This window comes from Hemiscyllium ocellatum, chromosome 16 (genome assembly GCF_020745735.1).
Source record: "Hemiscyllium ocellatum isolate sHemOce1 chromosome 16, sHemOce1.pat.X.cur, whole genome shotgun sequence".
Taxonomy (NCBI): Eukaryota; Metazoa; Chordata; class Chondrichthyes; order Orectolobiformes; family Hemiscylliidae; genus Hemiscyllium; species Hemiscyllium ocellatum.
This window is the reverse complement of record NC_083416.1, coordinates 84,019,678-84,035,133: the sequence shown is the minus strand read 5'-3', so window position 1 is coordinate 84,035,133 and position 15,456 is coordinate 84,019,678. Positions and strand designations below refer to the sequence as shown.

The following is a 15,456-nucleotide window of genomic DNA, read 5'->3' as shown; positions in this document are numbered from 1 at the left end:
TGGTCGATTAGAAACGCTACGTGTGGAAGCAGGCCATTTAGCCCATCAAATCCTCCCTGCTCTCCTCCACCACCCCCCCAAAGAGCACTCCTCCCAGACCTGCCCCCATCCCTGTTACCCTGCAAGCTGTGGCCAATCCATCTAATCTGCATACCTTTGGACTGTGGGAGGAAACTGGAGCACCCAAAGGAAACCCACTCAGACGCAGGGAGAACCTACAAACTCCACACAGTCACCCAAGGCTGGATGGTTATGTTTTTTTTAATTCCAGACCTTTATTGATTTCAGATATCACTATCTGTCAGGGTGGGATTTGAACCCACATCCTCAGAATATTAACCTGGATTCACAAAACCAGTGAAATTTTCACTGTGACACCACCACCTCCTCCCTGTCCTCATCTATTTGGAGACTCAGGCTCCCCTCCTCCAATCTCTTGCTGCAAAAACCCATACATTGTATCTCTCCACCCACTTACAGATCAGCCATGGTCTAACTGCTCAATTTGTCTCTGTCTCAATATCAGATTCTGAAGAGGCTTGACAGGGTAAACACTGAGAAGATGTTTTCCCCCCATGGGAGAGTGCAGAATTAAGAGGGCGCGATCTCAGTATTAAGGGGCACCAAGTTAAGACTGAGATTTGGAGCAATTTCTTCTCTGAGGGTTGAGAGTCTCTGGAACTCCTTGCCACAGACAGCTGTGGGTCATTTAATGCTGAGATTGAGAGAGTCTTGATCAGTCGGGGAATCACGGGTTATGGGGAACGGGCAGGAAAATGGATGTGAGGAATGCCGGATTGCCATGAATGTATTGAATGATGGAGCAGACGGGAGGGGCTGGATGGACTACTGCTGTTCCTGTTTTTGATAGTCTTATGGTCGAATTTCAGTGAACGAGGTCCAAGGGACTGAATGACTTTAGTCCTGTGACTGTCATTTCCTCTCTTTTTTTTTAACATTGCTGGAGATGCTCTGAAATTAGAAAATTCAATTGGCAAAAAGATGAACTGAGATAATGGGGGAATAAGCCCCTCTACCAATGGGATTGTGTGACTGGCATTCGACCCTGCGAAAGGTCAGCTTCCCAGTGCTGGGGTATTGAGAGCAGAGAAGGATTTGCTACTTGGAGTCCTAGAGACAGCTCATGTGAAAAGCTGAGTTGGCTACAGGATGAGATCCTTGTACATTATAGTCAGCACTTTAACTGCTCATCATGGAGGCAAAGTTCAATCAGAGCAAGAACCATTCCGATTTACGGAGTGCTTTTGAAGTCATGAAATAACTGACAGGGAATTGTGAAGGGGCCAGTGGGACTGAACGGTGTTTCACACAAATACTATCTGGCAAAATCCAATACTGTATCGTATACAGAGATTTTAGGACAGGTGATTGGAAGCTTAATCAAGTAAGGAAGATTTTAAGGAGTGTCTTGAAGAGAGAGTGAGTTTGAAGGAAATTCTGAGCTTAAGACTGAGGCAGTTCCCCCAACTGTAAACATTTCCAAATTCAGCCATTGTCCTCTGAAAGAGTGATTTCAAAAATAGCAACTTTCTTCACGGCAGATTTATACTCTGGCTGCCACTGGCCTTGTGGAGCCCATAGAGATATACAAGTTAGGGGGGAAAGGCCGTTCAGTCCGTCGGCCTGTTGCACCATTCAGTAAGATTAGGAATGATCTGTTGTGTTCTAAATTCTGCACTCTCAGCCTTCCCAGATCAAACAGCCAACTATTACCCTAAATCCCTTCCTCATCATTCTGTCACAGCAATGGTTCCAATTCAGCTGGGCCCCCTACTCCAGTATAAAAACTATCTAGGCCTCATTGCATGCACCAATGTCAATAACAAACCAATCAATGGTGAAGACAATCATTTTTCCTAAGAGCTCCTTGACCATGTATTTGAAGAGATTTTCTCACAGGAGACAGGAACATTCAACCACTCAGGTTTCCTCTGAATCATGTTGAATCTATATTACATGGGTTGGCACATGATATTTGTTTTATTAGTCAGACTTCTTAATCAACGTACTCAGAGATGTTATAAAACACCCTCTGGTGGAACTTAAACCAGGGCCTCCTGTCTCAGAGGTAGGGCCACTACCACTGCCACAAAAACACATCACTTTATGATGCACCTGTGGAGCAGGTGGAAATGTGAACACACATCTCCTGGTTCAGAGATAGAGACATTACCAATGCATCACAAGAGCCTTGAGCACATTTCCATCTCATTGATATTTATGGCTGATCTGATTTTTTCATGTGTGGGAACAATAGAACTTCCATATAACTTTAAAGGCTATTTTCTGTTTCTGAACATTTTATTCAAACAGCAGGGAATGCTTCTTTCTTTCCCATTGGTCGTACCTAAAATGAGAAACTGCTGGAAACACTCAGCAGGCCGACCACAACAAGAAAGAATGAAGCAGAGCTGATGATTCAGTTTCATCAGAACCATTTCAAATGAAAGGTCAAGACTGGAAACACCATATGTCTTGCTTTCTGTGTTTCTCTCTTTTATGCTCCATCTCTCTCTCTCTCTCTCTCTCTCTCTCATTTTGTGCAGCATCCGAAGTATCTTTGGTGTCTGAAGTTCTGTCTAACTCCCTCCAATGGTTCAGTTGGTTACTACAATGTCCAAGTATCAGGGTGGCATCAAACTGCCTCAAGTCCCAAATGTAATAAGTGGCCTTTGCTTGACTCAGCCCCTGCTGTTGGTCCATCACACCTGCAGCAGCTCTTTGAAAGAATTACATTTGCCACACCCTAAAGTATTTGTCTAATTCCCGAAGTAAAATCTAGAGAATCTCCTTTTTTTGCGAGATATTAGATGTGTTTTCTATCAGGCCTCGTTCAATTATTTTTCTGAGGATATTTGAGCATGAGCAGCACTTTGCACAAAGCTTTGAGTAAAATTTCAATAAAACTGGTGAACAAACATGTGAAATACAGAGTTTATAAATAGAAGCATAGAGTACAGAGGCTAGCAAGTTAAGTTAAAACTTTATGAAATGCTGGGTTGGCTCCAGCTGTAGTGTTTCTGGGATGAATGTGTATGTTTTGTAGAATGCAGAAGTATCTTTCCTTGAAAACTTGTGTGGTGAGAATTACAGTGTGCCAGTAGATGGGAGAGCAGAGGAGGCTTGATAATGTCAAGCATGTGTTTGGCATAGATTAAGCAAATGAGATTGCTTTCCAGTGACAGAATGGTTAATAACTAGAATGCGTGTGGAAAGGATATTTCCTTTTTTAAGGGAATATAAAACTAGAGATCACTGGTTAAGGATAAAGGGTCACCCATTCAGGTTCCTCACAAAGGATCATGACTCTGTTTCTGAAAAGACAGTGAAACGTAAATTCGATAAGAAGTCACTGGATTATAGTCGAACAGCTTTAATGAAATCACACGCTTTTCGAGTGTTATACTTCACCTGATGAAGGGGCAACGCTGTGAAAGCTTGCAATTTCAAATAAACCTTTTGGACTATAACCTGGTGTCATGTGATTTCTGACCTTGGCCACCCCAGTCCAACACTGGCACCTCCACATGCTATGAATTAGGAGCAGGTCTAGATTATTTGGGTCCTTGTGCCTACCTCACCAATCCATTAAGTCATCGCTGACCTATTGTTACAAATTCTACACTCCCATCCATTCCTTAATAGCCCAAATTCTTCCTGCACCTCTCCCTTCACAATATTCAATGACTGACTTCCTTCCCCCACCTCCCACCCCCCCCCCCCCCACCACTCCCCAACACCTCCACTGCCCCCTGAGGCAGAGAGTTCCACAGTTGCATAACTTTCTGAGAGAATCCATTCATCACCTGTCTGTCCTGAAAGGGTCGTTCCCTAATTGGGATGCAGTGCTCCCTCATTCTGGGTTCGTCCGCAAAGGAATCATCCTTTCCACATCTACCTTGGCAAGACTGTTCAGGATCTGCTAAACTTCAATCAAGTCACCCCTCGGTCTACGAAACTCCAGGGGAAGCAAACCCAGTCTGTTCAACCTTTCCTTATGAAATAACCCACTCATCCCATCTTCCAATTTAATAAATATTCTCCAACTGCATCCGTCCTTAAATAAGAAGACCCAAGACTATACATAGTATTCAGAATGTTGTCTCACAAAGGCCCGGATTTTATTTTTAATTTTTTTTTTCCCACCACATTACTGCCTAAATGTGGGACTGCTTATATTTTCCCCTGCACCCATGTTGTGTGTGTGCAGGTGTGAGACATAGTGAAAGACAACAGGTGTACAAATCTCTATTCTATTTCTACCACCAGGAAGAAGGGAAACACCCGAGTGGCTAGTGACAAGCAGTGCCCTTCTCATCAAATGTGCTGAGTATCACATAACAAGCTTATTTTTAACTTCAGTTGCCCTCCTAATAAAGGGTAGCATCCCATTAACCTTCCTGATTATATGCTGTACCTGCATATTAACGTTTTGTCACTCTTCACCAGAACACCTAAGTCTCTCTACCCCAGAATTCTGCAGTTGTTCTCCATTAAATACTTGGCTGTTTTGTTTTGCTTTTCTGCCAAAGTAAACAACTTTACATTTTCTCAGATTATACTCCATGTGCAAAAGTTTTATCAACTCGTTTAACCTGTCTATATTTGTCTGCAAATCTTTTATGTCTTGTTCATGGCATACTTTTCCACCTGTCTTAGTGTCATCTGCCAATTAGGTGGCGGTCCTTTGCTCCACTCATTGAAGTTATTGGCACAAATTGTAAAAAGGTGAGGCTCCAGCCCAGACTCCAAAAGGAGTTTACTCATTGCATCCAGCCGATCAGGACCTGTTTATGCAAACTCTCTGTTTTCTGCGAACCAGCCAATCTTCCACCTACATTAATAACATTCCCTTTTATTCCAACAGACTCTTTCAATGTTTTTAAGCCAGAATTCTTAATCAGCAAAAGAACACAAGGTTATTGAGATTAGACAGTGTAGAGTAATCAGTTCAGCTATGGTCTTATTGAACGCTAGAGCAGGCTCGAGGGACTGAGAGGTCTCTTCCTGCACCTAATCCTCCTGCACCGGAAGAAACATCAAAGCAGCGCTTCACAGGAGGCTCCAATAGCACTGATGATGTTCCCTAGCCAGGGAACGAAACGTTTGCAGCAAAAACTTCCAGCTCGGCGAACAGAACCACAACAACGGACACCCGAGCTACAAATCTTCAACCAGACTTTAAGCACCTAATCTGCGTGTCCGTGTGTAACTAAAGGCCATTGATTGGAGGTGTTTAAAAAAGAAAGAAGGTGACAATGAGTCAGTAGGATTTAGAAGGCAGTGCCTGATAGTGTGTTGGATATAGATTCAGAAGTAATTTACAATAACTAAAGTTTCACGGATTTGGGGAAGAGCACTGGAAGTTGGGCTAACTGAATTGTTCATTGCAGAAGCAGGTACAGACTTGATGTGTTGAATGCCCATGTTCCACCCTGTGCTTTTCTGGAAGTCCGACTTTTCCAACACTCAGTTCCAATGCTGAGCCGTTTATATTGGACATGTGGGCACAAAGCCAAAGGCAGAGTGGCAACTGCAGAAGTACATTTCATCATCAGTCCACACAAACATTCAGTCAGCGCATTTCAGAGAGAAAATTGCTGAGAATGCTTTAGTTATTTTTTTAATATTCACTTTGTGTTAAATTGCCAGCATAATTTATTGCACTATTTTTCTTTGCCTGCGTTTGTCTGTGTGTGTGTGTGTGTGTGTGTGTGTGTGTGTGTGTGTGTCTGTATCTGTGTCTGTGTCTATGTGTCTGCGTGTGACTTCAGGAGTGCCTCATTGACAGATGACAGCCAGTTAGTTCCTTGACAATTTGAGGGAGTATTTTCATTGTGACTGATAATAAATTACTAGATTTGTTTTTTTTATTATAAAAGCTTTGTCCTCTCAGCTGAATAAAATCCCTGCAGTGGGGAAGCAGGCCATTCAGCCCATTGAGTCCACACTGACCCTCTGAAGAGCATCCCAGTCAAACCTGCTCCCCCCTAATTTATCACCCTTCATTTCCCATGGCCAATCCACCTAACCTGCACATCTTTGGACTGTAGGAGAAAACCAGAGCACCCGGAGGAAACCCAGAAAGAGAACATGCGATCTTCACACAGACAGTTGCCCGAGGGTGGGATTGAACCTAGGTGCCTGACACTGTGAGACAGCAGTGCTAACCAGTGAGCCACTCCAAAGACAATGTTATTGAACATTGAATGTAGAACATTACAGCGCAGTACAGGTCCTTCAGCCCTCAATGTTGTGCCGACCTGTGAAACTAATCTGAAGCGCCTCTAACCGACGCTATTCCATTTTTGTCAATACACCTTTCCAATGACCATTTAAATGCCTTTAAAGTTGGTGAGTCTACTACTGTTGCAGGCAGTGCATTCCTTGCCCCTACTACTCTCTGAGTAAAGAAACTACCTCTGACATCTGTTCTATATTTATCACCCCTCAATTTAAAACTATGTCCCCTCATGCTAGCCATCACCATCCAAGGAAAAAGGCTCTCACTGTTCCACCTATCTAATGCTCTGATTATCTTCTATGTCTCAATGAAGACACCTCTCAACCTTCACTCTAATGAAAACATCCTCAGGCAGGTCCCTCAACCTTTCCTCATAAGACTCTCCCTCCATACCAGGCAACATCCTACCTAATCTCCTCTGAACCCTCTCCAAAGCTTCCACATCCTTCCTATAACACAGTGACCAGAACTGTACGCAATACCTCAAGTGTGGCTGCCCCAGAGTTTTGTACAGCTGCAGCATGACCTCATTGTTCTGAAACTCAATCCTTCCACCAATAAAAGCTAATACACTGTATGCCTTCCTAACAACCCTATCAACCTGGGTGGCAACTTTCAGGGACCTATATACCTGGACACTGAGATCTCTCTGCTCATCTACACTATAAAGAGTCTTACCATTAGCCCAATATTCTGCATTCCTGTTACTCCTTGCAAAGTGAATCACCTCACATTTTCCACATTAAATCCATTTACCATCTCTCAGCCCAGCTCTGCAGCTTATCTATGTCCCTTTGTCACCGACAATATCCTTCGGCACTATCCACAACACTACCTCATGTCAACTTTAAACAGTTGGGTCCTGTCACAACCAGTTGAGGAGGGATAAATCAACTTCCTTTTTTCAACCTCCTGCTACAAATGTCATTTGTCTATATGAAGGAGCTAATTATAGTACAGGGTTTCCTTGAGTGACAGGAAAAAAATAATTTTATTATCTACTATGCCTGAGGAAAAAGAACAAACATAATCACCACATGTGAAAAGATTAAGACACTGTGTGGTACAGACTGAAGGAATAAAGGCTGTTCAGTTTGAGGTGTTAACTTGTTCACCTGAAAGCAGAGCCATTGAATTATTGACTCATACCATCATTAGCAGCAAAATTTGTTGGTACCTTTGAGTTCTTGATGAATGTTTGTTGTTCTGAGAGGCTGAAACAAACAGGGACAAAGACTTCAATGTCTTTCAGATAGAAATTAGTATTTCCTCCTCCATGCTGTTGTTCAATGCAGCTGCAAAAATAGAATTCATTTGTATATTCCTGAGGTTGGTCCCATTGTTTCTTTGATGCCTCATCAACATTCGTTCCTGTCCAGTGTTGACGGTTTATCAAGCAGATGCAAACTAAAAGTGTAGATACCAGTTTTTCTGATAGCTGCTTCATTTGACTCATTTTTAGATAAAATGATAATTTTAGTTCAGGTTTTCATTTATTTCAGATTGGTTTCCTGAATTTGCCTCAGTCTGTGGGCAGATAATTGATTCCAGCAGCCATTTCAGTTTCATATTTGCCCTTTCAAAACCATTTTAGCCCATAGAAATTCTCAGGTATTAAAACTCCAAGGGTTGAAATTGAAAATTGAAAAGTCCATGTTTTACCAATATCATTACACATTCAGCAAAATGTTGGGCAACTTAATAATTACAATCAGTAATATTTCAGAACTGTCGTGTGTTTGTCACTTGGTGATCCTGCACTGATAGTAAATTATTTTAAAAGGGCAATTGAAACAGTTTCAACACTTACATCAAAAAGGATTGAAAAGTTAAAGTTTGCTGGGTTTTGGAGAGTGAGTGAGGGAGTGTGAGAGGTTGGGTAGCAAAGTTATGATGGGCTCAACTGGATTCTTTGTGCCGACTGCTCCTTATGTGATTGCCTTCAATGTGTCCTGAAGTTATACTAGCCAGTTTAATTTCACTCTCCAGCTGTTAATCCAAAAGTATCCAAGGGATTAGAGGTAGTCCAGAGAAGACCTTTTCTTATGAGGAGAAAGTTTGGGTCTGTACTGATTGGGATTTAAAAGAATCTTACAGAAAATTGAGAGGTGGTCAGTGAGAGGTGTTCAATATTATGACGGGTTTGGAGAGAGTGGACATGGAACATGGACAGCTTGTTTTTATTGGCTGATTGTACCCTGACCACGTACATAGGTTCAAGGCTTTGTCAAGAGATGCAGGGGCACCTGCCGAGTTTCTCCAGCATTCTTCATGTTGACTTCAGATTTCCAGCATCCACTGTCGTTTGTTTGTTTTTTGACTACTAATACATTCCACAACAACATCTGGTAAACCTGACTTCATTTCAAACTCTGTTATTTTCAGCAAGTCCCATCACCCAGCTGAACCCTATTTCAATGACACCTTGAATTTAAATTTCTCATGTTCCTGATTCAATTGCCTCCAGGTTTCATCCTCAGGTTCAAACAACCAGGAGAGAGTGAGGAATGCAGATGTTGGAGATCAGAGCCAAGAAGTGTGGCGCTGGAAAGGCTCAGCAGGTCTGGCATCATCCAAGGAGCAGGAGAATCAACATTTCGGGAATAAGCCTTCATCCTGATGAAGGGCGTATGCCTGAAATGTTAACTGTCCTGCTCCTCAGATGCTGCCTGACCTGCTGTGCTTTTCCAGCACCATGGTTTTCGCCCATAAACTTCATCTTCATTATTATCATCACTTCCAGCCCCACAACTCTCTGGGAACATTCCCTTTCTGTCTTTCCTTCTGGCATTACCCTGATTTCCATTGCGCCCCAGCAACCAGCAACAACTGTTGCCAGAATCTCCCCGCTCCCAGCCCTCCCCAATCGATTTAAAATTATATATGTCGACGCCCGAAGTTTTGAAATTCTCCAGCTAAATCTCTCGACTGCTTTCTCTTCCTTCGAATCAATCACCAGAGGCTAAACTCTTTCACCAAACTTCTGTTTCCCTGTGCTTTATGCTGCCTTATGTGTTGCTTTTTCTGATACTATTCCCTTCAATGCATAGATGACTCTGTTAAATGCATGATATTTAAATTCAGGTAAATGTTTTTGTATGAGAATAAATGAATGATTTTCTTTTCTTTGCTTATACATCTATGTAGATCTCAGACCACTACCTGACGTTGCTATGACTGGGAACTGCACAAGAGAATGCACAGAGTTTGGTCATTCTGACTCCTGCTGGATGCCAGGGCAACCATCCCCCAACAGGAAGCAGAAAAATGCCCCCAAACTTTCCACCTTTGTGCCTTATGAAGAACGGGGGAGCCAGGATCGCCTCAGCAACGTGAGCCCCCGTCTCATGGAGGATGGCAACGCCAAGTTGGCCAATATTCGATTCATACCAACGCACAGTGCCTTCCCCAGTTCGAACCATGAGCTCAACAAGGACTCGGCTCTGGAGGAAATCCCACTCACCCAACCACCTGACTATCAACACACGACTGGCCCTGCTCCACCCAGTTCCAAGCGAGAGATTTATCTGTGACGGGAGGCGGAGCCTGCTGTGTGCCTGTTGCAAGCTGTTTTATAACCACATGGAAATGCGAGGGTTAAGTAGGGGAAAACAGCAAAGAGGAACATACAGTGAGAACAAACTTAAAACACAAAGGCTTTATTGTCCGCAGTACAATTCTATGGTGAACTTGAATTTCAGAGAAAGGACAGGTTTGAAATGGAACTTTCCAACTGAGTATTGAGCAGGGTTTTCCACACCATTGGCAGAGTCTTCACCCCAACAGCAGAAAAGAACACAGGCAGATCAGCAGTCAATACTCAAATCTGACCTGCTCATCGTTTCCATCGCTGTCGAACTTCTTAATTGCATGCAATCAATCGTTTTTTTTTGTTTGTTCCTTCTTTTCAGTTCCCGTTTCTTGTGTGTGGATGTGGTGGGAGTCGGTTGTGGGAGTGGATAAATGCAGTTGATTCATGTCATCCATGTGGGGGTGATGTCGGGAGAGGGGAAAACCAAAAAAAAAGAAATTTACACTCTTGTAGTTCTAGAACTTAGCACCTCAGTGCTTAAATCTCGTTGTCGACCACTTGTCTGGCACGTTTACCCTAACTGCAGGGACCAATCAGCACAGAAGCTCGCAAGCATTGCTGTACACTTGTGTAAATATAACCTTCAGATGATGTATGACTTGCACCTCTTGTGGTTCAGAGATTGGGAGAAATCTCTTCCACTGTTATTCATGTGGCTCAGTGGTGTAAAGCAAAGCGATCTTAAGTTGTGTTTTTCTTCATGTAAATAATTTGAAAGGTAGCAATGAAATGTCATTTTGTAAGTCTAGCTGAAGAATTCGTCCAGTGACCTAATTAAGTTTGATGGTGGTTCATTATGGCCTTTGCCTTTTCTGCTATTTATAATTGTTCAGAAAACGGGTACTGGTGAACCATGTCCAGTCTCCATTCTGCTACTCACTGTTCCCTTCTTTTGCTTTTAAAATAAAACAAAGGACTTGACTTGTCATTTTAACATTTACATGACTAGTGGTCTCAGGTGCCACTTAATTTGATATGGGACAATGGAAAGGGAGGTATATACCTCTGGACCTTGGTCTGTGAACCTCTGGGATGATCATAGCCATTGCTGGGTCTGCTGTTCACTCTTGCTGAACATAGAGGGTTTACTTCTTAGACACTTCACTCTGCTCCATATGCACCATATAAGGATTGAAGCCAGGTCCATGTGCCTGTCAGCTTTCTGTAAGCTAATGCATTGGTGTGAATGGCATTGTAGTTTTTATGAGCTACTTTATTGAAACTTCTTTAAGGTGTGGTTTAGAGAGTGTACGTGTGTGTGCGTGCCCATGTATGCATGAATATTTGTTCATGTGAATGTGTATTTGTGTGCACAGAAATATGCACATACATATGCAAAAATCCATATGTGCACATATGAATGTACAAATATATTTACATGTGCATTTGCATGTGTGCACGTGACATATAATTACATAAGTGCTCATGTGTGTCTGTGTAAGCATTTATGTGCGTGTTTGCATATGTCTGTGCATGTATCTATGCACATATATGTGCTGCTGTATGCAAGCATATTGTTGCTTGTGTACGTGTATGTGTGTAACTCTGCATGTTTGTGTTATTGAATACGCGTGTGATTGAATGTGTATGTGTGATTGTGCGATTATGTTTGTGTGTGTGATTAAGTATGTGTGCAAGTGTATGATTAAGTGTATGCATGTTTATCTGTGTGTGCGTGTGCGCATGTGATTAAGTATGCGCATGTTTGTTTGTGGGCTTCAATGGGTGTGTGAAAAGATTAGAGTGGTGCTTGAAAAGCACAGCAGGTCAGGCAGCATCAGAGGAGCAGGAAAATTGACGTTTCGGTCAGGAGCCCTTCATCAGGAATCACTGAAATTCTGTGTGCGTGTGTGTGTGTGTGCGTGCTTGCGTGTGTGTGTGTGTGAGTGACATATGAGATTGAGTGTGCAGGCATGTGAATGTATCTGTATCATTGAAATGGATCTCCCAGAGAAAAGGAAAGGGAGGGAAGAGCAGTCAGTATTATCCACAGCTGCACACCAACTGACCGCTGATACAGCGGTGTTCCCTTCCTCTCAGTATCCCCATGGGCAAGAATTTTTACAATACTTTTAGATGTTCTTATTATGTCGTGGTCATTGTACCAATCGTATTAAAGTATCTTCTTCAGGACTGAATACTGAGCATTCAGTAATAAAGTGAATATGGAATTGGACAGATGGCTTTCCCATAACTATACCATTAAAATCTACTCAAACGGTGAAAGTGGATTTTTTTTATTCAACCATCAAATAAGTACCAACCGAGCCCCCAAGTCTCATGGAGATCATTTCATTACTCAGTGATCAGGGCATCTTATGGCATTTTAAATTAATTTTGTGACCAATTACAGATCACAGCACTGCTACCTACTCACTGCTCATTTTAATCTTTTAGTTCAATGACCCAGCAACCATTTTCTTCAATGGTCTTAATTATGGTGATTGTTTCCAAATACTGCACCCTTCCCAGTTGTACCCACTTTCCCAACTTGTGAAGCTCCAATCAAGGAAGATGGTGCATTTGTATAAAAGAAAATTGTTATGTTAGCATGACTATTGCTCTGTTGTCACAAAATATTTGCATTCTTCTGTGTGTGTGTGTGTATGTACTTTTTTTTGTTTCAACATCTGTGATAGAGCCCTGCTAAATCTGTGATCAGACCTGATCCCTCTCAAATCTGGAGTTTCCAAGCTTTGCGAGTGTAGGGAAGCATACTCACTTTGTGCCTTGTAATGTGAAAGGGTGATGAGAGCAGGGATGAGCGGGAAGAGGGAGGTGGGATGGCTAATTTAAGTTTCTAACTAATCTACAGCGCTCTTCACGCATAATTAGTGAAGACCGAAAGCCTTTCTTGGTGTAAGGGAAAATCTTGGTGTTTTAAAATTGATGGGTCTCACAGCATGAAGTCATTGCCTATTTTCAAATCAGACAAACCTTTAGTTGAAAGTCTCATCAGAAATGAATCAAGTTATTCACTCTGAATCCATCACATAAATACAGAATGTTATCAATAGGATTTTTGGGCTTCATTTTTTTTTGTTTGTATAAGATAGATTGTGTTCTGGCGTGACAGTATTGTGGGATCTGAATGATATACTGTTCAAGGCAAGAACCCCTGTGGTTATTGTCAGAGTTCTGTCATCTCTGATTCTCAGGAACTAGTAGAGGGACTTGATGTTGCTTCTGGAAAAAAATTGTTGAACAGCTTGACGGTATCAATGTGGAATTCTAAGCTGCATGCATTCTCAAAGTTGACACAATTCCTTCAGTTGGACTGAGCTAGTCAGTAGCATGACCTGGGACAGTAATCAGAAAACAACCACTGAGGTAGTCAAAGTTAAAAATCACACAACACCAGGTTATAAGCCAACAGGTTTAATTGGAAGCACTAGCTTTTGGAGCACTGCTTCCAATTAAACCTGATGGACTATAACCCTGGTGTTGTGTGAGTTTTAACTTTGTACACCCCAGTCCAACACTGGCATCTCCAAATAATGAGGTGGTCAGTTAACTTCCACCACCCCAAGCCTCCAGTCTAAAATCATTGTTGGAAGCTATCAGTAAGAACAGGGTGTCTATTTGGCTCAGTGGGAAACTGAAACGTTAGTGGTGCCTTGTAATATAACTAAGCTACAGTTTGCATGATGCAGGAGTCTTGGAATTAGAACAGGTATCACAACAATGGGAGAATGAAGCGTCCGGAACTCAAGTCATACAGGTACCAAATATTCCCAGCAAGTATCGAGGTGGCAGAATGGCCACATGGGATCTCAAGGAACCACCTCTCCTGCATCAGGAAGCAAAGGTTGCTGATGCATTTTATTTCATTCTATGAAAATGGATCCAATGGTAGATTGCATGTGTATTTATGAAGTATTGTGTTGCAATGTAGTTTACCATGTGTTATCCTGGACCAGACCTTGAGCGGCCCATGCTCCTGTAAAAGGGCCAGTACTTTGAATGAGCCTGTACCATATATCTTGCTACAACTCGACAGATTAACCAAGATAAGTTAATTTTCGGGGCAGGGTGGAGAGGGGGTGAACACCAGATTCCATGAGATTTGGCTAAAGCAGCAGCCGCTGTTTAAATCGAATGAACTTCAATGTAGGTTCTCTTTATATAATTAATTTAATTGCTTGTATGCCATGTTTTTGTACAGTTTTATGTACATGCAAATGTTGCTTTTATATAAAAATACAATATCAGCAAATGGAAGTATGTTACTATTTTTAGATGGGTTTAATGTGTAATCAGAATCATATTGTTGAAGGTGTTTGGAAACACATGTAATGCTTTACTAGTTAATCCACTGGCTTCCTATGTTATTTCTGAGATTTGCGCGGGCAGTGAGCACAGTTTTTGATTCATATCTATTTTTTTTTCTATTGTTAAGCATGTAAACAAATTCTTGGCCCTTATTTGCTGAGCAGTCAACAGAGAGAAGACCCAATCATTGTAATTATTTCTTCCTCCAAGCTTTCCAATAAAATGGGAAAACAAAGACTGTTGTCTTTGAGCTATTCTTTCTTATCAGAGGGATATTGGAAACAAGGGATGCTTATTAGAGATTTTGCTGGAAAATACCTCTGCAGTCCACTCTCCACTGAGTTTCTGGTCCTGGCCTGTATAATGGTATGGGACTTGTCCTCAGTGGATTGTTGTCATAGTGCTCAGTACCTCATGGTCTTGCAATTGCCATCAATGCCCACAGTAATTTTCTGTAGAAGGCATTCTGAATAAAAGTTTGCTATTTCTATATAATCACAGAAGCCCAACAGTAGAAGCAGGCCATTCAGCCCCACACCAACCTTCTGAAAAGCATCCACCCCTTACCTTATCCATATAACCCTGCATTCTCTGTGGCCAATCCACCTAACCAGCACATCTTTGGACTGGAAGAAACTCATGCAGACACAGAACGTGCAAACTCCACACAGACAGTCACCCAAGTGTAGAAGCCAACCTGGGTCCTTGGTGCTGTGAGGCAGCAGCACTAACCACTGAGCCACAGTACCACCCCTATCTTTAATGCTATGAAACACACTAAGTGACTCACAGGGGAGTTATCAAATAAAAATCTGAAGTCACATTAGCAACAAAACGGCTGGAAACTCAACTTGGATTTGAAGCCAAGACTGAAACTTGGTGCTTTGTCAAGTCCAGAACCTAAGTGGATCAGTGAGGACAGGGGCAGTTGGGACTTGTATGTTAGGATGGCACAGACATGTTATGAGTGAGCCAAGGTTTTCAAAGGGTCTTGGGCTAGTAACTTAGCCGAGAACACTGGAACATCTCCACAGTTAACCCTTCGGCTTAAGAGGAAAGACGTTTTGAAACTCGAAAGGGTTCAGAAAGGATTTACAAGGATGTTGCCAGGGTTGAATGATTTGAGGTATAGGGAGAGGCTGAACAGGCTGGGGCTGTTTTCCCCGGAGTGTCAGAGGCTGAGGGGTGACCTTATAGAGGTTTTCAAAATTATGAGGGGCATCGATAGGGTAAATAGGCAGCCTTTTCCCTGGTCTCGGGGAGTCCCAAACTAGAGGGCATAGGTTTAGGGTGAGGGGAAAGATATAAAAGAGACCGAAGGGGCAAC

General features: G+C 42.3%; 1 protein-coding gene across 2 annotated transcripts in view; it reads left to right on the top strand.

Annotated features, from left to right (window-relative positions):
- LOC132823515 (protocadherin-1-like) overlaps positions 1-14,332 on the top strand; it is a 367,837-nt gene extending 353,505 nt beyond the window's left edge. For both annotated transcript variants that reach the window (XM_060837457.1, XM_060837456.1), the window contains exon 4: positions 9,413-14,332. In XM_060837457.1, coding sequence (XP_060693440.1) covers positions 9,413-9,798 — 386 coding nt within the window. In that variant the 3' untranslated portion in view covers positions 9,799-14,332. The remainder of the gene's footprint in view (positions 1-9,412) is intronic.
- Positions 14,333-15,456: the final 1,124 nt, after the last annotated feature.